This window comes from Canis aureus, chromosome 6 (genome assembly GCF_053574225.1).
Source record: "Canis aureus isolate CA01 chromosome 6, VMU_Caureus_v.1.0, whole genome shotgun sequence".
NCBI classification, from domain to species: Eukaryota; Metazoa; Chordata; class Mammalia; order Carnivora; family Canidae; genus Canis; species Canis aureus.
Window position 1 is genome coordinate 78,599,162 of NC_135616.1, and position 24,514 is coordinate 78,623,675.

At 43.5% G+C, this 24,514-nt stretch overlaps 1 protein-coding gene and 1 long non-coding RNA gene across 7 annotated transcripts in view; one reads left to right on the plus strand and one right to left on the minus strand.

Annotated features, from left to right (window-relative positions):
* Nucleotides 1-1,135: 1,135 nt before the first annotated feature.
* Nucleotides 1,136-7,485, plus strand: LOC144316473 (uncharacterized). 2 transcript variants are annotated; one of them, XR_013382454.1, is made up of 4 exons: nucleotides 1,136-1,265; nucleotides 3,272-3,383; nucleotides 5,107-5,303; nucleotides 7,149-7,485. It is a non-coding gene; the product is annotated as an uncharacterized LOC144316473 (long non-coding RNA). The 2 variants fall into 2 exon arrangements; XR_013382453.1 differs by lacking the exons at nucleotides 1,136-1,265; nucleotides 3,272-3,383 and having other exon boundaries at nucleotides 4,512-5,303.
* The window catches only part of DDX59 (DEAD-box helicase 59), an 84,341-nt gene continuing 67,301 nt past the window's right edge, over nucleotides 7,475-24,514 (minus strand). For 2 of the 5 annotated variants that reach the window (XR_013382450.1, XR_013382449.1), the window contains 3 exons: nucleotides 12,433-12,536; nucleotides 8,322-10,666; nucleotides 7,475-7,579 (listed from right to left, as the gene is read on the minus strand). Coding sequence is in view for 2 of the 5 variants with exons in the window: in XM_077902407.1 (XP_077758533.1) it covers nucleotides 19,045-19,308 (264 nt within the window). In the remaining 3 variants the exon portion in view is untranslated. Of the gene's footprint in view, nucleotides 7,580-8,321; nucleotides 10,667-12,432; nucleotides 12,537-16,043; nucleotides 18,825-19,043; nucleotides 19,309-24,514 lie in introns of those variants that run through there. The other 3 variants (XR_013382451.1, XM_077902408.1, XM_077902407.1) reach the window with 3 other exon arrangements.

Below are 24,514 nucleotides of genomic sequence, written 5' to 3' on the forward strand. Positions count from 1 at the left end.
TATACCTCCTTCTCAGGCGCATTTTATTGCTCTTTCTTCTGTGAAATAAAGAGCCAGAGAACCAAAGGGAAGAACTACTTTGGGGGTAGAAATGAGTTCATTTATTTTCTGGGAAAATTGAGTCTAAGTGCAAATACAGATGTCCCACTAGATAAATGCATACAATGGCTGGAGCTCTGGAGCCAATTTGGGACCAAGAGGACAAAAGCCCAATGCTCTGGGTGGAGAAGATGGAATTGGAAAGAGCCTAGATCCCTGATGATAGGGAGCTCCATATTAAGCTACCTACATCCTGATTTCTTTTATATAAACAGAATGGAACTTTAGTTTTCTAAAAGTCACTTGTTTGGATTTTCAGGTTTTTTGCAGCCTGAATCTAATTAATACAACCCAAAAAAATAAAACTCAAACATAACTTGAAAGGTCCTGTGGTTTGGTTCCTGCTTACCCTTTCACTCCATCCCTGCACTTTATTCTCAGCTGTTTCAAACCACTTGCAGTTCTCTGAACACACTTTTTTCCCCCCGCATCTTTGCCGGAGCTCCTTAGCGGTTGCGTAGGTGGCCAGGAGCAAACGCCCTTGGCTTATTACTATCCTCCTTGAATTGGAGTCTCTGCGGACTCCCACCCGGGCAGCCTAGTGTTCCAGGAGCTCCACGACATGAACCAGCCTGACGACAGACGACGCTCAACTTGTGCAAAACCTACCCCAGCTAATCCAGAACTTACTCTGAAAATAAAAGCAAGTCCTTTTTAAGATCCACCAGAGGGAGACAAACTGAAAGAAAACGTGTAGAAAGAATTCAGAAAGCAGAGCAAGCATATTTGAAGCCTTCTAGATTAAGATTTCAAGAAAAATGATGAACTTGTACTAATGAACAGTCTCTTAGGATACAAGTCTATTACAATTCAATTTCATAACTTACTAATTATTAAAACACAGGCTGTATTTTCCTGCTTTGCAGGTGTTTGTATTTAGTTGTAGTTGGGGCCCACAACAAAAAAGGGCAGAGACTATAAAAATTAATATTTTTAAAGCCCACGGGGCAAAGTGGATGTTGAGGAAAAGTGATAAGAGCTCCGCCCCTGAATTCAAGCTGTGGCTCTGTCACAATTTAATGACAGGACCAGACAAGTCTCTTTGCTGCAGTTTTCTCACCTGTGACACATAATTACTGCACGAAATAATCATCGCTAGCAATTATGGAGTCCTTTCTTTGGGCAAAATACGTACATTGTCTCACTTAATCTCCATCACCCGTAAGGTAGGTACTACGACTGATTACGGCTACTTTACAGGTAAGGGGAAACTGAGTTTCCAGGAGGTTAAATAACTTATCTGACATTATACACTTACTAGGTCACAGAGCCAGGTTCAGGGCTCAGGGACTTGGGCCCCACTGCCTGTGCTCGGCACACCACTGCTCTGTACTGCCGGTTTTACAAAGATTCTTTCTGGTTCTCAAATGTCTATGACTTTAGGATAAGCCTAAGAGTCAAACATAAAGATAATTTGAAATCTGTCACCTTTTGTGTTTTCTTTCTAAATTCCAATACACATTAGTCCAAGAGCCTCGGAAGTAGATACTATATAATATGCTTGTACTTTTTTATATGGTCTGTTGATGAAAACTGTATGAATTTAGTTGGGACCACTCAGTGACACATTCTAAATACATTTAGCAGCACAACCAGTAATTTAAAAGGAAACAATTACATTAAGCTAGTAATCCTTTCTTAATATAAAAAGAAAAGAACTCAGGGATTAGCACATGTTCCAGCCTCTCTTTTCTCTTTGAATCACGCTGGTTTCATTCCAGAGAAGATTAGTAAGATTTAAACATCATCATCAGCCCCAAAACCTACGGGGTAACCAATTTTTATACACAGGAAACTCTAAGGTTCACTGTGGAAGGACAATTTTTTTTTTAGAAAAGGCCAATTTTGACCTTTAGCTGGGTGTCTTCTTCCCATGGTGCTTTGCCAACAAGGCCCAAGATCATCGTTTACATTCTGTTGAAAACGTGGCTGACTCTTCCCAGTAGCATTTGAAGGGGCTCAGGACAAGCCCCCCCAAGAGTGGCCCACTTTGGCATGTGGATTTTTTTTTTTTTTAAGATTTATTTATTTGGGCGGGGAGAGAAGAGGAGAAAGAATCTCAAGCAGACTCCCCGCTGGGCCGGGGATGGGGGGAGCTCAATCCCACCACCTTGATGACCTTAGTGGAAACTGAGTCAGGAGCCGGCGCCCCAGCATATGGATTATTTTGAGTTGGAGGCAATCAAGAAACTTGTTGGTTCAACAGAAACTTTTGCCCCCTACCCTCATACACAGAAAAATCTAAATTGGCAGTGGGCAGACAAAAGTCTTACCAGAATATGGGTTATTACCAGAGATAAATTTTATCTCAGTAACCTCTCATATAGCAGGCAAACATCTAATTACCAAACATCTGCTCTTCTTATTGCCCTGGGAATTGCATCCCTTTCTTTTGAAACCACAGATCCTTAGCCCCTTTTCCTTGGCTTGAGATGACATATATACACTTCATCTAGCTCGATTGTCCTCGGAATTTCCGTGTCTTTGTAGATTCTCCGTATGTATGCTATTAAATTTTATTTTCTCCTGTTAATCTGTTTCCTATCAATGTGGTTCTTAGTCCAGCTAATAAGACCTTGAAAGGGACAAGAAATCTTGTTCCCCAAAGAGGACAGGACATTCTTGCTACCCCCCCATCACCCACCCCACCCCCCAAATCGTAGCTGCTTTCCCAGAGTGAAAAATAAGAATAACTTATCTTTCAATAAGTATAAAAAGAGATTAGATGGTCTCAGTAAGGATATTGAATTTGTATGAATCACTCAGCTCTCCATTTTAACCCCCAAATAGTTTATAATCCCATTTCTTTTATTGGTCAAATTTCAATGCTAGTATTGTCTAGAATGCCTAGAATGGTCTAGAATGATACACATTCAGTTGTCTTTATAATCGCTCTTCTGTTGGTGTGTTTCTATAGATCAGTTTTCTCATTTAAAAACAGCATAGAAAAGATTGTGTCAAGTGGTTGCTTCTCCTAGTTGCAGTTTTTAAAGAGTAGCTGCCAAGTAAGCAGCCACCTGCATTTATTTACATCCTCCTCAGTCTTTCCAGAGGGGAGAACAGGGAGTGTCTCTCCAGCTTTGTAGCTTCATGAATAATTCCATACCCATCCACACGCCTCTACTCGTTTGCATAAGGCTTTTTTTTTTTTTTTTTTTTTTTTTTAGTTTAGACCACAGACTGTTCTCTGACTCAGTCAGGGGAAAAAAAAAAAAGAAATCCACGAACAGAAAGAGTTCTACATGGTTTCTTTCAGACAGAATGATCTGGGACACAACAGAGAGGTTAGTGTTCTACTTGGATTAACATTTTCTCAGTTTCCTCGAGCATACAAAGATGAGTAAATGATGGCATTTTGCTGTCTTCTATGAGTAACAGTGTTTCACAAACCCTGGTGAAGGGTTTGATGGACTTTATGAGTTTAATTCACATGAAATTATGTCCAAATAATTAGTCTTGTTCACTGTGTCCTTTGTTATTCCCCAGCTGCATTTCTTAAATATTAACAATTAAATTTCTGTACCACGAGGCTTTCATCGGCCCCAAACATCCGCTCGAATTGACAACAATTCGGCCTGAGCACTTTGAGATAATATTCCTGAGAAAAGCAAATGCAAGCAGAACTCCTAGTTTATCAGTTTGCTAGCCCTCTTCAGAAAATCTAGCAAGGGGAATGCAAACTGCTACCCTAGAAATCTGTTCCGCTATTTGAAAATCTAAAGCAGGCTGTCCAATATAATATAAGCTACGCATGGATTTTAAATTCTCTAGTAGCCATAATAACAAAATAAAAAGGGTAATTCATGTGAAGATGTTTTATTTTATTTAACCTAGCATATCAGGTATCTCATTTCAATACACTATCCACATAAAAAATTATTATTATTATTACTATTATTATTGAGATTATGTGCTTTTTTCACACATCCAGTGTGTGCTTCCCTGTACAGTTAGAGGACCAGCCACATTTAAGTGCCCAACAGTCACAAGACTGGACAGGGCAGGCAAGTCTAAGGGATCTCTCTCTTTTTCTCTCATTGCATGTGGGAATGAGAGAGGGGGGCTTTAGGATGTGGGTTCGTATTTTATTTATTCAATCACAAGACAATTGCACTCTAACCGGGTGAAAGGGGACATTATGCTATGGCTCTTCATCTCTCTGGCCACATGTTTCACGGTCTCTTTGTCTACTGGGGACTTCATTGGCCTGTGCTGATGAGAGGTCTGTGGTTTGAGGCTCTTTTGGGTTTCACGAAGTTGTAGCTCATTCTGCGCTCATGTGTTCCTGACTATGCTCAAGTAATGCTAACCTCAAAATTACTCCACTTCCCTTTTTTTTTAAGATTTTATTTATTTATTTATGATAGACATAGAGAGAGAGAGAGAGCGAGAGAGAGAGAGGCAGAGACACAGGCAGAAGGAGAAGCAGGCTCCATGCTGGGAGCCGGACTCAGGACTCCATCCCGGAGCTCCAGGATCACACCCCGGGCCAAAGGCAGGCGCTAAACTGCTGAGCCACCCAGGGATCCCCTCATTTCCTTTTTCTCAGATCAAAACCCCTGCTCTCTCCTTGCAATAAACTTAGAATCCTTATCTCAGAAATGCACAGCAAAGTACCCAGTCAGCAAAAGAGTGAGGACAAAGCATGAAAAGAATTGTGGGGACGCTGATCCAAAACTCCAGACACAGCCAAAGTTTATTTTTTATTTTATTTATTTATTTATTTATTTATTTTTATTGAGTAAACTCCACGCCCAACGTGGGGCTCAAAAACTCATGACCTGACCTGAGATCAAGAGTCTCGAGCTCCACCCACTGAGCCAGCCAGGCGCCCCCTAAGCCCTGAGCCAAAGTTTAAAGACTCTTCCTGCACTTAGCTCAGAAAAGGGGTGAAACATTACTTTTACAAATATTATGGCACATTCCTGAGCTCCAGATCAACCCTTGCCACTGTTTCCCTTGCTCCCCCCATTCTGGCCCCCCCTTTTTTTTTAACACAACGTTCAGCTTTGGAATAGCTGGAGCTCAGGATTGCACGCAGGATCTAAAGGAGACGAGAAACTCCTTACTGGAGGACGGCGGCTTCGTGTGCTCCAGGAGGAATCCCGTTGGCAGCCGAGCCGGCCTCCCGGTCCTTTCATCCAGGCCAGGACTCCCGCGCTGTCGTCCGCCCGTCCACCTACTGAGGCTGCACTTAATATGTCGTGAGTTCGCCCTTCAGGCCTGCTCCTCCGGCTGCCAGACCATTTCCTTAGCCTGGTTTCTGCCCATTTCCCCAAACTGACGGACTCTGGAGCCCGGAGCCCTGCGCGGAAGGATCGGAGCCCGGGATGTGGGCTGAAGGCGGGAAGCCGGCACCCCCCAGCTGTGCCCCCCCAGCCGTGCCCCCCCCCAGCCGTGCCCCCCCCAGCCGTGCCCCCCGCACCCCCCAGCCAGGCCCGCCGCCCCGCCCCCGCGGCTCCTCCTGCCCCCGGGTGCCCTGCCCACTGTCCTTCCCGCCTCCCTTCCCGGACCCGACAGGTTTGCACCGAACGTAAAAACGTAAATAGAAGCAGCGGGTGGGGGGGCTCTGGCTCCTCACTGTCCCCTCCCAGGCCTGAGGGTGCTCGCGGGGGGGGGGGGACGGGGACCGCCCGCAGCTGTAAGGATGGCTCGTCCCCCCCCTGCCCTCGGACGCCTGGGATGAGGCCCCCACGCGGCCCCGGGATGCGGTCCCCACGGAGCCCCGGGATGCGGTCCCCACGGATGACCCCGGGATGCGGTTCCCACGGAGGTCCCTGGGATGCGGTCCCCACGGATGACCCCGGGATGCGGTTCCCACGGAGGTCCCTGGGATGCGGTCCCCACGGATGGCCCCAGGATGCGGACCCCACGGAGCCCCGGGATGCGGTCCCCACGGATGACCCCGGGATGCGGTTCCCACGGAGGTCCCTGGGATGCGGTCCCCACGGATGGCCCCGGGATGCGGACCCCACGGAGCCCCGGGATGCGGTCCCCACGGATGACCCCGGGATGCGGTTCCCACGGAGGTCCCTGGGATGCGGTCCCCACGGATGGCCCCGGGATGCGGTCCCCACGGATGACCCCGGGATGCGGTTCCCACGGAGGTCCCCGGGATGCGGTCCCCACGGATGACCCCGGGATGCGGTTCCCACGGAGGTCCCTGGGATGCGGTCCCCACGGATGACCCCGGGATGCGGTTCCCACGGAGGTCCCTGGGATGCGGTCCCCACGGATGGCCCCGGGATGTGGACCCCACGGAGCCCCGGGATGCGGTCCCCACGGATGACCCCGGGATGCGGTTCCCACGGAGGTCCCTGGGATGCGGTCCCCACGGATGGCCCCGGGATGCGGACCCCACGGAGCCCCGGGATGCGGTCCCCATGCGGCCGGGCCCAGCTCTAGCCCGTGGCTCTCAGCAGCCCGGGTTTGCGTCTGGCCACCGTGGCGGGTCCGTCGGTGGCACAGTGGTAGGCCCGGGGTAGGCCGGGGGTTCACATGCAGGCTCTGGGGCCTCAGGCTTGTGTGGAGACCCGAGGCAGCCTTCGGGGAACCTGCACCCGGGAGCAGCGGTGTGACCGTGGGTGGGGGTGGGGGGTGGAGGGGATCATTGGGCGGGACACCTGTGTCCTTCACCTGTGAGGGAAGGAGGGACCTGGTTGACAGAGGAGGGAGGGCAATGGGTGGGACGGACCTCTTGAGGTGGGGACCCGTGTGACTTGGGAGCTGGCCCTATGGAGAGGGGGCACGAGCAGGCCGCGGGCGGTAGCGGAGAGATGCCGGAGGCCCAGCCAACCCCTGAGCCCTGCTGGACCCTGCGGCCTGTCAGCCGAGGGGACTGGACAGTCCATCAGCTTCCAGGGCTGAGCGCCTGGCCTCGGAGACGCCCCCGGCTCCCCTCAGCCATGGCCCAGGCGGGCACCGGGGCCCAGTTCTCAACAAGCGGCCAGTCTCCAGCGCCGAGGGGACCGGTCGGGTGCTGCGGGCAAGCACTCGGCGCTCCCACTACCCGTGTCTCTTGCCTTTCTTTTCTTTTTCTTTTTTTACAGAGAGAGAACGCTGCTGAGTGGGGGGCAGAGCGGAGAGCCGGAGGAAGGGAATCTCAGGCACCCTCCCTGCTGAGCGCCGGCCCTCCTGGGGCCAGGTCCACCCCCCTGAGATCACGCCCTGAGCCCAAACCACTGGGCCGCCCGGGCGCCCCTTGGCTCTTTCACAGCCGATGTTAGGAGTGAAGCTCAAAAGCCGCAAGGACCTGGGCAGCACAGTTTGCTCTGTATGCCTCAGTGTTCTCATCTGTAAAGTGGACGTGATACTAGGGACGTGATACGAGGGACTCCCCTAGTGGGTTGTCATGAGCATCAAGTGAATAAACACGTTTGCCTGGCACATAGCATTCAATATATTTAGTTATCGTCATTTCAGGTTTCTTGGTCTCTGAAATCCCACTATTTACAGTTTATCCAAATTTGTTCAATTGTTCCTTCAAGGGGGAAAAAAAAGGAAAAAAAAAATTAGGTTAAGCCATTTTCCCCAAATCCCAGCATGAATTCACTCGTTAGGATCCCTCTGATGGGAGCTAGAGCAAACGTTAATGCTGAGGACGCTGGAATGCTGGGGGTGGGACACGGGCCATTAGGCAACAGCAGGCCAGAAGCGGCTGCAAGGAGAGGTGGGCGCGAGGTGACCTTTGCTTCCCACCCACGGGCCAGGGTGTCAGGAGGTGGGGGGCAATGGGCACAGCTCCGAGAAAGCCAGGGTGCCTGCCGCCCGGCCTCCCCTCCTTCGGGGACTGTGTCCCGGGGGGCCAGGCCCGGGCAGTGGGGCCTCGTCTCCCACTGGCTGTACCGAGGACAAGGGGGCAGTTGGCTCTGGCTCCCAGCCGCCCTCCACCCCGCCGCCCAAGTAGCCAGCAGCAGCCAGGAGCACCCGCTCCGGGCTGCTGGCCCCCCCACGGGATTGGGGTGCCTGCCCCGACTGTCCCCCAGCCGGGCCGTTGCGGGAACAGGCACAGATTTTTTTTTTTTTTTTTTAAGATCTTATTTATTTACTCATAGAGACAGAGAGAGAGAGGCAGAGACACAGGCAGAGGGAGAAGCAGGCTCCATGCAAGGAGCCCGTCGTGGGACTCGATCCCGGGTCTCCAGGATCACGCCCCGGGCTGCAGGCGGCGCTAAACCGCTGCGCCACCGGGGCTGCCCGAGACGTTACAGAATAGAACAAACCTTTAGCTCCACGTTTCTAGGAGCTTGGAAACAATCCTTCCAGACGTTTGGTTTTTAGTAACATCCATTAACATGTTATCTCCTCAGATGTAGCTGCTGGGGTCTGAATTCCAGCCTGTCTCAGGGCGCCACGAGCCGTTTAAAATATTCTCATTCTGAGCCTGTGATTTTAAAAGTCGTGGGTAGGGACCCCTGGGTGGCGCAGCGGTTTGGCGCCTGCCTTTGGCCCAGGGCGCGATCCTGGAGACCCGGGATTGAGTCCCACATCGGGCTCCCAGTGCATGGAGCCTGCTTCTCCCTCTGCCTGTGTCTCTGCCTCTCTCTCTCTCTCTCTCTCTCTCTGTGACTATCATAAATAAATAAAAAAATTAAAAAAAAAAAGTCGTGGGTAACACGTGGCAGTGAGCAGAGGGCGCGGGTCTCCGTCGCGTGGAGCTGGGCTTCCCTCCAGCCCTCCTGCTCGGCTCGGTGATCCTGGAGGAGCTGCTTACTGCCCCGTAACAATAGTCCCCGCCACGTGGCGTCGCCCTAAGGACCGTGTGGTCAGCCGGGGCGCCGGGTGCAGCAGTGGGCTGTGTCCAACTCTTGGTTTGGGCTCAGGGCCTGATCTCCGTGTTGAGGGATCCAGCCCGCGTCCAGCTCCGTGCTCAGCCTGGAGTCTGCTTGGATTCTCTTCCTCTCCTTCTGCCCCTCCCACTTGTGCGCCCTCTCTCTCTCTCTCCTCCAAATAAATAAGTAAATAAATCTTTTTTAAAAATAGGGGAAAAAATAGGGACACCTGATGGCTCAGTGGTTGAGCGTCTGCCTTCGGCTCAGGACGTGACCCTGAGGTCCTGGGATCGAATTCTGCATTGTGCTCCCTACAGGGAGCCTGCTTCTCCCTCTGCCCCTCTCTCTCTGCGTCTCTCATTAATAAATAAATCTTTAAAAAATAATAATAATTGCAGTCAATGAATATGAAACAGTTGGCATATGGTAGGTTGTTAGTAAATGTGATTTCCTTTTATTAAGACAAGATTTTATTTATTTGAGAGAGAGAGAGAGAGAGAGTGCAGAAACAAGGGGAGAGGTGGACTCGAAAATTCTAGCCACTGAAATTTTGGAGACTGCCTCTCTGCTGAGCAGGGAGCTGGTGAGAACCAGGTCTAGTCCTTGTGCCTCTCCTTCAGGGAATAGGTGGAAGGGCAGGGGCTCGCTGGGATGCCTCTCACGGTCAGTGGCAGGATCACAAGAGGGCATGCCAAACCACGTGAGCTCGTTTAAAATCTCTGCTCCTGTCAAATCTCCTCTCGTTCCAGGGGCCAACGTAAGTCACAGAGCCAAGCCCAGAGCCAGGAGGGCAGAAGGTATATCCCTCACCCGAAGAGATGAAGGGGGAGAGAAATGGCTATTTGCAATCTAATCTACCACAACTGGGAAATTAATTTTCATAGATTTCTGAGTTATATATCAACAAGTAAACTAGAGAACCCAGATCAAGTTTCTGCTATTATTCTTTCCCTGATATTTTAGGAGAAAAAAAAATCAACCCAGAGAGCAGTATACATTAAAATAATATGAGCATCTGGGTGACTCAGTCAGTTAAGCATCAACCTTTTAATTTTGGCTAAGGTCATGATCTCAGGGTCATGAGACTGAGCCCCAGGTCAGCTCCCGCACTGGGTGTGGAGCCTGCTTAAGATTCTCTCTCCCTCTCCATCTGCCTTTCTTCCACTCCCTCTCTAAAATATATATGTAATATATATATAATTTGTTTATAAGCATTAATAAATAAGGAAGAGTTTTGAAACTGTAAAGCACAGTATGAATACTAAAAATGATTTCCCTATTTTTTTCTATTTTTACATGACAGTTACTCAGTTTTATGGATGCTCTCCATAAACTGCCAAATTTTATGGATAGAATTCAACATTCCTTTTAATGATCACATATCCATCGTTTTTTAAAAAGGAGTAAAAAAAATAAAATTAAAAATAAATAAGGAGCAGAAATACAAAAAGTTGGTACAGTGTTTTTGTATTGAGTTATTTTATGTTTTAATAATGTATTAATAAAAAAATAATGTATTAATAGATTTTATATGTTTTATGTTAAGTCATAGACTCTATACATACTTGCCTAAGCATTCACTGAGAATATAGCACAGCACTGTTCTAGGGACTTTGGGGACCAATAAAGTCTGCAAAGTGATGTCATGGAAGAAATGGAAGAAATCCAAAGGCTTGGGCTCTGGTCCTGGCCCTCCAGCAGGCCATGGATATTCACACTTTCCCTCTCTGGAGGAACCGGCAGGGAAACAAGAAGCGGTCAAGGAGGTGGTCTCTCTGGCTCCAAATGTTTTGTTTCTAAATAGAGGATATGGTTCCTGCTTTGAGAAGAAATAGGATAGGGCACGGAGGAATGGACTTGTCCTCCATTCTGTACCGAAACTCAGCGCAGGGATGTTGGCTCTGCACAGAAATGCTAGATCCTGACTGTCTGGGTTTGAGTCCTGACTTTGCCACTTACCTTGGGAATTTTAGGTCACCCCCCTGAACATCTATAAAATATTGATTAAAAAAATAGTACCTGGGCACCTGGGTAGCTCAGTCAGTTGAGTGTCTAACTCTTGATCTCAGCTAAAGCCTTGATCTCAGGGTTGTGAGTTCGAGCCCTGCACTGGACTCCACGCTGGGCATGAAGAGTATTTCTTTTTTTTTTTTTTTTTTAAAGTACTTACTTCATAGGACACTTGTGAGGATTAAATGAGTTAATCATCCAAAGTAGTCAGAATACCGCCTGATATACAGGAAATGCTAGAGTAGCATTACTCATTGCCTCCATTAAACAGTTTAAAAGTTCATGTGGTTATTTTGTTCCTTAAAGAATCACTAAATAATTTTAATCTAACAATAGTTCCTTGTTATTCCTCAGAGAAACAGTGCCTATTTATCTAGTTAGAGAATAATTCTAAGTCTATTATCTTAGAAGTAATTTAATCATTTGCACCTCCAGTTGCTTTACCTTGTGATGAGAACCAGAGCCTGTTTAAGAGAGTAATATTACCTCAACCTCCTGCAGTCCGTGACAGCTCCATTGAGGCTTATATGTTTTTCCCTCCCTACCAGTGTTAGTAAGAAAAATCAATCAGTAAGAATATCAGTGATTCTTTTTTGATTTGTTTCTTCCCTTTCTTGAACTGATTATGTATGTCTTCACTCACCTCTGCTTTCAGTGACTACAGCACTCAAAAAAATAATTGTATCCTTGGTTTCATTTCCTATTATTAAAAGCTTAGAAACTGGGCACCTAAATACTTAATTGACAGTTATTGGCTGTTATTATCAATTTTATTGAATTCACAGATCGATTCTCATAATTGCAATTTTTTTTCTTTTTGGCACATTTATTTTTATTTAATCATTCTTAAAGATATATTTATTTATTTATTTGAGAAAGAGAGAGAGAGAGCAGGCGTGAGGAGGGCGGGTGCCAGGGGGACAAAGAGAAAGAATCTTGAGCAGCCTCCCGCCGAGTGCAGAGCACCATCTGGGGCCCAACCTCCCAACCCCGAGATCACCCCCACCCCAAAATCAAGAGTCAGACCCTCAACTGACTGAGCCACCATGTGCCCCTGCCATGTTTATTTTAAATGCAATAGACAATGAGATAGTGTTTCTCCCTCACAGCATAAAATTTGACACTAAGTGGCTACTATTGTGCTCTTTGGACCAAGTAAAACACTACCTTTGGGTCTACTTGTGGGGATTCTGCTCTCTTCCATGACACAGAAACATAATGAACACAAAGCCAAGCCTTGATGCTCATCAGATCATGATAAATTTGTTCTCCTTTGTTATTGTCAAATAATGTCTGCCCTTGCACACATACCCATACCCCCCACCAGCTGCAGGGAATCACCAGTGCTCTGTGCTGTGTTCAGCATGCCGGGACGCGCCCTGAATACTAAACGGTAAGCCCATACAGCCCCGTATCCAAGGAGCTCAGAGAAGCCACCAGGATCCCTAGCTCCTAGCCAGTGCATTGCTACCCAATACGCCAAACCATGTGGGGCTTCACTGCTCACCCAACCATTCACTTCACCAGTTGTCATAAACACTCTAAAACTCACAGCGACCTTGCACAACTCAAGGGGGCACCGTTCATGTAGTTATGCTGCCCAGCAGCCTTATGAATTTGCTTCTGTTTGTCCATCCTGCTTGGCTTTTGTAAAGACTAAAAAAAAAAAAAAAAAAAAAAAAAAATCAATCAACTAAAACCCTCCAGTTATCAGCATTTCCGGCTCACGTAAATCTCATATTATCATATCATAAAATGTCACCATCATAGTCTATCAACAAGGTGCTATGCAGCAATGATATGGCCTGGATTTCTGGCAATTTAATAAATGTGTAATTAATATGATTGATTTTATTTTTATTTATTAATTTTAAAGATTTTATTTATTTATTCATGAGAGACACAATGAGAGAGAGAGGCAGGGACACAGGCAGAGGGAGAAGCAGGCTCCATGCAGGGAGCCCAATGTGGTACTCGATCCCAGGACTCCAGGATCACACCCTGAGCCAAAAGCAGATGCTTAACCACTGAACCACCCAGGCGCCCCAATATGATTGATTTTAAACCTGTGCAAGACTGACCATACAAATGCATTTATACATTAGGAAACAAAATCTTCTATAAGGGCTGCCCTGGTAGCTCAGTGGTGTAGTGACTCCTTCAGTTCAAGGCATGATCCCAGAGACCCAGGATCGAGTCCCGCATCAGGCTCCCTCCATGGAGCCTGCTTCTCCCTCTGCCTGTGTCCCTGACTCTCTCTCTCTCTGTGTCTCTCATGAATAAATAAAAAATCTTTAAAAAAAGAAAGATTGTGTCCATGTTTTGGTATTAGAAAAAAATAGTCATCATAAGCAGGTTATCAAGCTGATTTTGTATTTGCATTTTTTAAGAACTGTAAATTGATTTGGGTTCATTAGCCTCACAAAGGCTACCAGGGCCTTTAGTTTTTTAATAAAACTGGAAAAAGCAGGTTTTTTGCAAAACAGAATGAAGATAATAACTTAGTTACTTGAGAATAAATACTATGTGTGTAAGAACAAAACCACACCCAAAGAAAGCTTAATCAAGAAAAGCTTTGGGGGGTTCCCCGGGTGGCTCAGCGGTTTGGCACCTGCCTTTGGCCCGGGGCGTGATCCTGGAGTCCCCAGATCGAGTCCCACATTGGACTCCCTGCATGGAGCCTGCTTCTCCCTCTGCCTGTGTCTCTGCCTCTCTCTCTCTCTATGTCTATCATAAATAAATAAATAAATCTTAAAAAAAAAAAAAAAAGAAAAGCTTTGGAAGCTTCAGTCACACATAAAAAAATTGAAATCCTGAGACTCCCATTCTATAGCTTTTTTTTAAAGTATACAACAAAGCAGTCAGATCCCAATATCATATCATCCCCAGCACAAAATGAACGCGAGAGAGGATGGTAGAAACAGTCAAGCTATTTCTCCTTTACCTTGGGTCCTTGATGGACTCCTCAGTCCCTGGACTGATGTGCCCAGGACACCTTTAGTCTGGGTATTTCCTTAAAGCCCATATACATTTTCCTTGAATCATTTACAATGATCTCTTATCTTCAAAAAAAGTCCAAAGGCATCCCCATTCAATAACACCTCTCCAACAGCATAAGCTAAATTATTATAATTTTCTAGCAATTTGAATGAACTATACTTTTCTTAAAATATTTTATTTATTCAATTGAGACAGAGAGAGCATGAGCAGGGGGAGAGGCAGAGGGAGAGGGAGAAGCAGACTCCCTGCTGAGCAGGGAGCCTGATGTGGGGCTCAACATGGAGCTCGATCCCAGGGTCTGGAAATCCTGACCCGAGCCAAAGGCAGATGCTTTACCATCTGAGCCACCCAGGTGCCCCCGAAGGAATTATAATTTTATGTGTACTATTTCATATCTATTAGTGAGAGTTCAAATATACAAACCATTTTATTTCTTAACACAATGCCATCTTTCCTCATAAAGTAAAATTGAAATGTATTGCTTATAAAACATTCACACTAAATCCACACTTCCCTACCACCCACCCCCAAATCCAAAGGAATTTAAAGGAAATTGAGTAACCATTTACCTGTAAATATGAAATCTGTACTCTATTTTAAAAAGATACAGCCCCAGCTCTCTCCTCCTGGTGGGCTATTGCATCTGCTTTCCTAATACTTCCTGTGTGCTGTGTAGATTTTCTGTAAAATGTTATGTTCAATTAGGAATTTTCTGGTTTATATTTTTACATTCACAGAAGTCATAAACTCTTCTGTGTGAAATGTTTTAAAAATCATAACAGTTGTTTAAAAATGCCCTTGAGGTACCTGGATGGCTCAATTAAGCCTCCGACTCTTGATTTCGGCTCAGGTCATGATCTCAGGGTCCTGGGATCAAGCCCCCCTTCCCCATAAGGCTGTGTGCTCAGTGGGGAGTCTGCTTCAGGATTCCCTCTCCCTCTGCCCTGCACAGTTACATGCTCTCTCTCTCTCTCAAATAAATAAGCTTTAAAAATAAATAAACAAATAAGACCCAATTTCCTGTGTCTAAAGCACATTTAATAAAATGTACTCGGTCATCTAACTCCTATGTTGGAGCAGCTCTGTCGGTTCTAAAGTGCTGCCCTAGTTTCACAATTCCCTTTACTATTATTACCTGATTTCAAGCACTTCAGTTTCTCTAGAATTCCAATGAAACTATCATCAGGATTCAAAAAAAAAAAAAAAAAGTGGAACGAACATTCCCTCCCTAATTAAAATTGTTCCTCCATTAGCAGATTCTTTGCTTTCCTTGAGTTGTGTCAGGTGATTGAAAGCCCGGCCAGTGACACACCAGTGCGGCTGCCAGCAGCTCATTATGGGTTCTGTGAATGTGGTCACGGAAGTTCGGAGGAACTGCTTCTGCTTTGGGCAATAGTGTTCGGTACTGTTCTGAAAGGCAGAGAAAGCCACAGCAGATGGCTCGGGCTTGGGAACAGCGGGAAGAAAGCTGTCGAGGGGACTCAGAAGGAGGAGGGATTCGGACACCAGCCAGAAGAGCTCAGCATTGAGGTTGCCGTCAACAGGAAACGGCTGAAGGTCTCTGAAATTATACTCCAAACAAATGTTCCTGCTCTGGCCTGGAGGAACACTGAGTGGCCCGGGGTGGGGGGGTGGGGAGGCTGGGAATTAGAAGGGCCGGTTCGGAGGCTCTAGTGAAATTTTGATTTTGGGTGATGGAGCTCTAGCCTCCTGTGGCAGGTATAAAAATGTGGGCATTTTGAAAGAAAAACAGATAGGACTTGGTGACTAAGCAGAGAGGGAGAGAGGTGAGTCAATGATGATACCACGATTCTGAGCATGACTTGGACGTAGTCGCACATGGGCAATGGGGAAGTTGGAAGGAAGGAATTGGACTTTTTTGTCAGGAAGCTGATATATTTGGCTCTAGACAGGCTTATTTTGAGCCAAAGATTTGGTGGAGGTGGAAAGTTGAAGGTATGTAACGAAGGCATAAATTGAAGGATAGGATTGGGAATTTTGTATATGTACAAAATAGGTATATATTTGTGTGTATATCTGTATATATAGGTTTTAACTATGGAATACTTCAAATATACCCAACATAGACCGAACAGTAATGAACTCCCATGTACCCAGCATCACCTGGCTTCAATAATGATCAGCTCTTAGCCAACTCCTCACCCCAAATTATTCCAACGCATATTCCAGATACGGAGACAGAGAGAGACTTTTAAGTCTGAAGTGCTGGGCCACCTGGCTGGATCAGTTGGTGAAGAATGCAACTCTTGCTCTCGGGGTTGTAGGTTCAAGCCCCATGTCGGGTGTAGAGATTAATAAAAAAGAAAAGTGAGGCACAGAAAATATACATTTGAGAAGACCTCAGAGAAGTTTAAAGAGAACCCTCTCATCTTACCAATGAGCAAAGGTAAAAATTAAGAGACAGTAATGAATTTCCCCTAATTAAGAAAAACAAAACCAAAACACAATTGTGGAGCTGTAACTAGAACCCAGTTATCTACAGTTTTATTACATTTTCACCTTTATGAGATGAAATGAGAAAAATAAAGATGACATATAAATTCCTCAGAAAGCTAAAATTCAAGTTTTAAAATTCTTTGTAAAGATTTTATGAATTACTATTTGTAAACATCTGTCTTATATACTTTATTTGTAATTCTGTCACATTAACACCACAGGTGCCATACATTATAAAATAGAACCGTAACATAGGTCCTCACAGTAATTTAGCAGAACAAGGGAACTGTGTTAGCTTAATTACTATTGGTCGGTTTTCATACTGGGGCCCTACAGTTGGTGGGGTCATTCTAAGTGTGCCTTGGAGCCAACAAAACAGTCCTATCTGTCTGGAGTCAGTTTACTTTTGGCTGGCTGCCAGGAAAGTCACCTTGAATGACACGTCACCTCTTGTACCATGTCTACCTACACTTACGGGGCAAGCTCTGTGTTGATCATGGTGAGCAGAAAATGTCACAAGGCAGTAAGAGTTGTGTTGATATTAATTCCACAGAAGGGCACAAGCTGAATAACATACAGCCTGCCAAAAAAAAAGTATAATTTTATCAGAAAAATGTGACAGTTCATGGATCCAACTTAGATTTATAAAAGTAAATTAATCGGTCTGAGTTCTGGTTTAACTATGTGGTAATGTTCTTTGGGAAGATGTTGTGTAGCCCCGCAAAACTGTGGCTTTTAAAAAAGATGCTCTGATTTATTCCTCATGATGAGCCTCTAAGTTTGGGGCTCTTTCCCCACCCCCGCTGTCTCATTCACCTGTTGTCTCAAGGAAGTGAGAATTTCAAAGGGGGGGGGCAGTGATGCCTGATGCAATAATAAAGTTTCGGGGAAGGCGGATATAGGGCTGTAAGAAGGCAACCAAAGGCCCCGTGAGCAGTGGTGGGAACAGAAGCCAGACGGCCAGCAAATTAAGCTGACGACTGGGGTTACATTATAGCCCACTACTACCTATTTTTGTTTAAATACATCTCCTAGGGGTGCCTGGCCAGCCCAGTCGATAGAGCATGAAACTCTTGATCTTGGGGCCGTGAAGTGCCATGAGGTCAAGCTCCATGTTTGGCATAGAGATGATTTTTTATATTTTATTTTATTTATTTTTTTTTATATTTATGATAGTCACACAGAGAGAGAGAGAGGCAGAGACACAGGCAGAGGGAGAAGCAGGCTCCATGCACCGGGAGCCCGACGTGGGATTCGATCCTGGGTCTCCAGGATCGCGCCCTGGGCCAAAGGCAGGGGCCAAACCGCTGGGCCACCCAGGGATCCCGAGATGATTTTTTAAAGAAATTTATTAGTGCCCATTGGTGATGGCTTAAGAAATCCAATAAAGATTTTTAAAAAATATGTAGTTTTCTAAAAATGCTGATTTGCAAAATCCTGTTATAACTATACTTTTTTTTTTTTTTTTTTTTTTTTTTATGATAGTCACAGAGAGAGAGAGAGAGGGGCAGAGACATAGGCAGAGGGAGAAGCAGGCTCCAAGCACCGGGAGCCCGATGTGGGATTCGATCCCGGGTCTCCAGGATCACGCCCTGGGCCAAAGGCAGGCGCCAAACCGCTGCGCCACCCAGGGATCCCTATACTGCTTTTATTCATACACAAATTTGAGTCTAGTGAAAAAGTACCTTTTCTCTAGCGAGCATTACCAACACTTTTAAGGCCTCTTTTACATGTTGAGCATCGTGCGAATGCTTACTTCAATGCACCTCTGCTGCCACGCTCTGGGACCTTAATGGCTGGCTAAACAGTTAGCAAACATAAAAGCAGGGTGGAGAGAGCCAGAGTCTTGAGAGTTCATATTCATTAGGGAAATTCTTCAGTGCTTTCCTTTGGGTGGAGACATTAAGAAACTACCTATATAGGGACTCTAGTTAGTTGGATAAATCTCGCCACATCCCTTTGAGGAGGATGTTTAGGATACAAAGCTTAAGTGCCAACGTTTATGTAACACCCTATCTAAATCCTGCAAGTAAACTGATACCAAGTTTTCAAAGAAATGAAAGTACTGATGTATCAAAGCAAAACATCTATCCTTTCTTCTAAGTATTTAATATTAATTGAGTTAGCAAGTGGAAATTAACATAAAACTACAAGTAGCAATATTAACATGAGTTGGGTGATTTTGATAAGCAGCCCCCAGTAAATATAATGCAAACTTATATTTACCAAGATGAAGGGAAAACAATCAGAATAAAATATTTCACAGTTATCTTTGAAAAGAAGCACCGACCATTTTTTCTGGTTTCCATTCTTCACTTTCTTCCTAACCTTAATAGATTCAACAATAATCCAAGTGCCAATGTGCTCACAGTGCACTGGGGACACTAAACAAAAGCATCACCATTCTGAGTCTGATTCCTCACTGTGCAGGTTCCTGGTTCTGACAGCAGCTTGAAGAATATTATTGAGGAAAAATTGAGGCTTTGTCTAGACAGAAAAAATTTTATTTAGCAATTCATTTTCTGATTTTCTTAAATTTATGGGAATTAAAAGGGAAATAAATACAATACTGCAGTATAAATCTGATATATAATTTAAAAAATTTAAATTATGTTAAATTTCTCTGTTTCATGTATAATTCCATTTACTCAAATCATACAGTAATAATATACAGAAATTTCACTGACAACACACAATTAAAAAGTGTTCATTTTTGAGAATTACTTTTATCATGTTTTCTAATGATGTCCATAAGATTAGCTCCTGTAACCAGATCATTCTGTGTCTGTTTATCTTTCTGTTGTTCCTTTCTTTTCTGGTCATGAAGGTAGGGAGAATTTAATAACTGTGGGGGAAGAATGGATCCTGTGGGTTTCACTCTTTTTGCAATATCCCAGAAGAGTCTTTTTGAATTGTTATTGATGAACGTAATTGCTGTCCCATTTTGGCCTAATCTCCCCACTCTTCCAACCTGAAATGAAATGCAAAGGACATTTTCAAAATGTTCATATAAAACCTTAATGTCTCTTGAAAGAAAATGAAGACCAGTATTTAAAGAGGCTTTTACTAAGATTAACATTCACTCACATAGCATTTTTTGAATTGTATGTCTCAATGTACTTTGTGAAACCAATTTAGTGGACTGCCACCAGCATATTTTTAAAGCAACAGCTCAAACAGGAAATATGAAAGCAACCACATCTAAGGAACTGTTTGTGAAACTTGTGTTTCAGTTATGTAGCATGTTTGTGTGTGTGCGCATGTGCTGTGTGAGTGAGAGTGTGAGTGTGTGTGTGTGTAGGGTAGTAATGACAGGAAGATGTTTCCTACTGTGGGTAGGTTAAGGTAAAAATTTTTCAAAAGCTACTGCTTTTAGAGCAAGAGGACTATTTGTTTTAGAGTACTTCGATGCCTTTGCAATATGAGATTTAAGCAAATTCATTTTGTGTAGTTATTTCTCACTTTGATAAAATTAAATGGACACAAATTTGTGATGAAAATACATGATAAGGAACAAAATTTACTTGTTTCCAAATATACTGAGAAACTCTTCAGAAGAAGGTGGTAAACACACAGTTATGGTCAATTTTTGCTTCTTAACTGAAATGTAGGACTTAAAGTCAGTATTTAGAGTATTTAAACGAATACTTGCTGCCAATATATAGGACATTTTTAATGTAAAACAGAAAGCAAAACATGGCTCTCTGGGGAATGAGACTGGGAACAGGTAAGGGAAGGAATGTTGTTTTATTTAATTATGTTACTGAATTGTTCCAATAAAACTAAAAATTAATATAAAATATAGCTGTACTCACATACTGGAAGAAAATATTTGCCTATCATGTATCTAGTAAGGGTCTTCTAGAATATATAAATAACTTACAACTCAATAATACTCCTCAATAAAGGATAAGCCAATTTAAAAAATGGGCAAATAATTTAAACAAACATTTCTCCAAAGAAGATACACAAAAGGCCAGTATGTACATAAAATGATGTTCATTAGTCATTAGGGAAATTCAAATCAAAAACACAAGGAGAAGGATGCCTGGGTGGCTCAGCGGTTTAGCACCTGCCTTTGGCTCAGGACATGATCCTGAGGTGCTGGGATCAGGTCCCACATCAGGCTTCCTGCATGAAACCTGCTTCTCCCTCTGCCTGCTTCTGCCTCTCTCTCTCTCTGTGTGTCTCTCATGAATAAATAAAATAAAATCTTTAAACAAATAAACAAACAAAACACAAGGAGAGAGGTGCCTGGGTGGCTCAGTGGGTTAAGCGTGGACTCTTGACGTTGGCTCAGGTCATAATCTCAGGGTTGTGAGATAGAGCCCAGTGCTGAGTCTGCTTGTCCCTCTCCTTCCCCCTCTGCCCTGCCTCCCATTCTCTCTCTCTCTGAAAGAAATGAAAAAAAACTTCTTTAAAAAAAAAATTCACACACACAAGGGGATGTAACTTCACACCCATTGGCAATGCTACAACTAAAAAGATAAATAATGTAAGTGCTAACGAAGGTTTGGAGAAACTAGAATCCTCCTATATCGCTGATGAGAATGTAAAATCATAAAGCCATATTGGAAATGAGTCTATCAGTTCCTCAAAATGTTATACACAGAATTACTACATAACCCAGTAATTCCTTCCTAGGTGTATGCCCAACAGAAATAAGAACAAATGTTGGCAAGGATGTGCAGAAAAAGGAACCCTTGTGCTCTGTTGGTTCGAATGCAAACTGGTGCAGCCTCTGTGGAAAAGAGTATGGAGTTTCCTCAGAAAATTAAAAGTAGAATTACCATATAATCTAGTAACTCCACTACTTGGTATTTATCCAAAGAACAGGGAAATACTAATTTGAAAAGATACATGCACTCCTATGTTTATTGCAACATTATTTGCAGTAGCCAAACTATGGAAGCAGCCCAAGTGTCCATCCATAGATGAATGAATAAAGAAGATACAGTATGTATACATAATGGAATATTACTCCACCATAAACAGGAAGGAAATCTTGCCATTTGCAGCAACATGGATGGAGCTAGATAATATGACACTAAATGAAATAAGTCAGTCAGAGTAAGACAGATACCATGTGAAATTAAGGAATGGAATTAAACAAAACAAAGAAAAAAAGAGACAAACCAAAAAAAAAAAAAAAAAAAAAACTTCACTACAGAGAACAAACTGATGGTTATGGGGGAGGGGAAAGATAGGTGAAATAAGTGAAGGGAATTTAGAGTACATTTGTCATGATGAGCAAAAGTAATGCATCAAATTGCTCAATCACTATACTGTACACCTGAAACTAACATAACACCATATGCTAACTACACTGGGATTTAAAAAAACGAAAATGCATGTCTACATAAAACCCTGTACATGAGTGCTCATAGCAGCACTATCCACAGAAAACAAACAGTAGAAACACACTAAATGGCTAGCAACAATGAACAAAGAAAGGTGGCATATCCTTAGAATGGAATATTATGTAGCAATACAAGATGTACTGACATATGTTACAGTACAAGTGAAAGTTGAAAACATTGTGATAAGTAAAAACCATCAGAGAAGACTACATACCATATGATTCCACTTATATGAAATGCCTAGAAGAGATACATCTATAAAGACAAAGTAGAGTAACTGTTGCCCAAGGGATCTACGTGTGTAACAGGTGTAGGGAATAACTGCTGATGGGACAAGTATGGGGCTTCTTTTTGGGATGATAAAAATTTTCTAAAATTGGCTGTAGTAATGGTCGCACAAGTATATGAATATAATAAAAACCACTGAGTTGTACACTTTCAAGTGAATTGTATAGCACGTGATTTATATCAATTGAGACATAATTTATTCTGAGATGTTTTATACTGAGACATAAGCTGTTTAAAAAAAAAATAACTGCAATAGTCTACAAACTCTAAAAGACTTAGCAAATTCAAAATTATTTCCCCAGAAGCTCTCTCCCCCCTTAATTAAAAACAGACACACAGGGGCGCTGGGTGGCTTAGTTGGTTAAGTATCTGACTCCTGATCTTGGCTCAGGTCATAATCTCAGGGTTGCAAGACTGGGCCCTATGTCATCATCAAGCCCCATGCTCCACAGGGAGTCTGCTTCTCTCCCACTCTCTCCCTCTCCTGTTTCTCCCACTCACGCTCGAGAGTTCTCTCTCTAACATAAACAAATAAATCTTTAAAAGTAGACATATAGGAATACCTACTGTAATTCAAAGTAACACATGTCCTAAGGGTGGTTCAAGCAGTTGGCTGTCTGACTCTTGGTTCTGGCTCAGGTCATGAGGTCAAGCCCCCGGTAGGGCTTTGTGCTCCGTAAGGAGTCTGCTTGTCCCTCTCCCTCTGCTCCTCTCCCTGCTCATACTCTCTCTCTCAAATAAATAAACAAAACCTAATATAGGTAAGTAAATAAATATTAAAAATAATTAAATAAAATCCACATATCCTAAAAAAAAGACCAAATATAAAAAAATAAAATAGAATAAAATAAAATACACATATCCTTTGATCTAGCAGGCCTCCTATACATTTATCTTACAAATATACTGCATGAGAGGCACAACTGTAAAGGTGGATGTTCACTGCAGCATTATTATTTCTTAAGTAGACTCCATGCCAGTATGGAGCCCAATGTGGGGCCTGAACGTATGACTCTGAGATCAAGACCCGAGCTGAGATCAAGAGTCAGATGTTTAACCGACTGAGCCACCCAGGCGCCCCAGGCAGCGTTATTTAATAACGGAATATTGGAAACAGCTAATTGTCCATCAAATTATAAAGGATTTATTTAATAAACTATGGTAATCCACATAGTAAATGACCATGCAGCAATGAAAATAGATCAAGACCAATTAAACAAGTAAAAGCATTTAAAGAGTTTATTCTTTATTTTTTTGCATTTAAAGAGTTTAGAACAGTGCCTGCCATATGGTAAGCACTTCATATACATTAGTATTTTTAAAATGGTGCCTATTATGTGTGCTAATAAGTAAAGGTGCCTAATATAGATTTAGTAAAACAAGCAGGGCATAAACAGTTGGTGTAATATGGTCCCATTTATGTAGTAAGAGTAACAGGGTATGCATATACATGTGTGTTTATGTACAAATAGGCATTTGTGTTTTCTGCACCATTAACTGTCATAACTACTCCTAAAGCGGGAAGCCTACTTTACAAAGACCTATTTTTCATTTTGGGGCATCTGGCTGGCTCAGTCAGTTGGGCATCCAACTCTTGATTTCAGATCAGGTCATGATCTCAGGGCTGTGAGATCAAGTCCCTCATTGGGCTCTGCTGTAGGCTCTTTCTCTCTTCCTCCGCCCCTCCTCCTGCTCAGTGAATAACTGAGAGCCACAGGGTTGCCCTTGATGCAGCAAGAAAAAGTTAAATCATTCTGATCAGCATACTCTATTTAAGAAGCAAAGAAGCTTCGTAATTATTTTAATATTTTGAAAAAAATTACCATCCAAAATGGTTAAATTTAAAAATTTGAAAGATCAACTTCAGTGATTTGAGCAATCAACTCCTGTGTGATGGCCAATTCCCTGATGCACAGGTAAATGAGGTGGCACTGCTATATTACTAAGTCTAAGTAAAAATACAAGCAACAATGCATTCAAGGCACTAAAAGTGTTTCAGTGGGTGATCCAAGTGAATGTGGCATTCAGAGGTAATTCTAAGAACATGACAGAAAGGCTTTACTTGAAGAGTCTGTAAGTGATGCCGGAGAAGGAAAACAGGTAGCAGTCAGGGAGATAAGGCGATGCTAAGAGAATGCTCTATTTCTGTTAGAAAGAAGAGCTGCTGTTATCTCTGGCAGCAAAATAAAGAAACAAAACTTTAATAGGTGAAAGTCTAGAACAAATAAGGATATGAAGAAGAGATGAAGACAAGATTCCTAAAAAACCAAATACTTTAACAGATCAACTTTATTTTGGCCAGATATGTCAACCTAAAACAAACCCTTTTTAAAAATCCTGATTATGAAGGCCATTTAATACACTTACTGAATGAGAAGTATAAAGGAAACAAAAATAAGCTAAAAACCAATGATTTAAAAACTTTTTAAACTAACATTTTAGGTTATTATTTTCAATACTTTTTAACTCATTTTAGTTATACACAGCTTTGTTTCTTTTTTAAAGATTTTATTCATTTATCCATGAGAG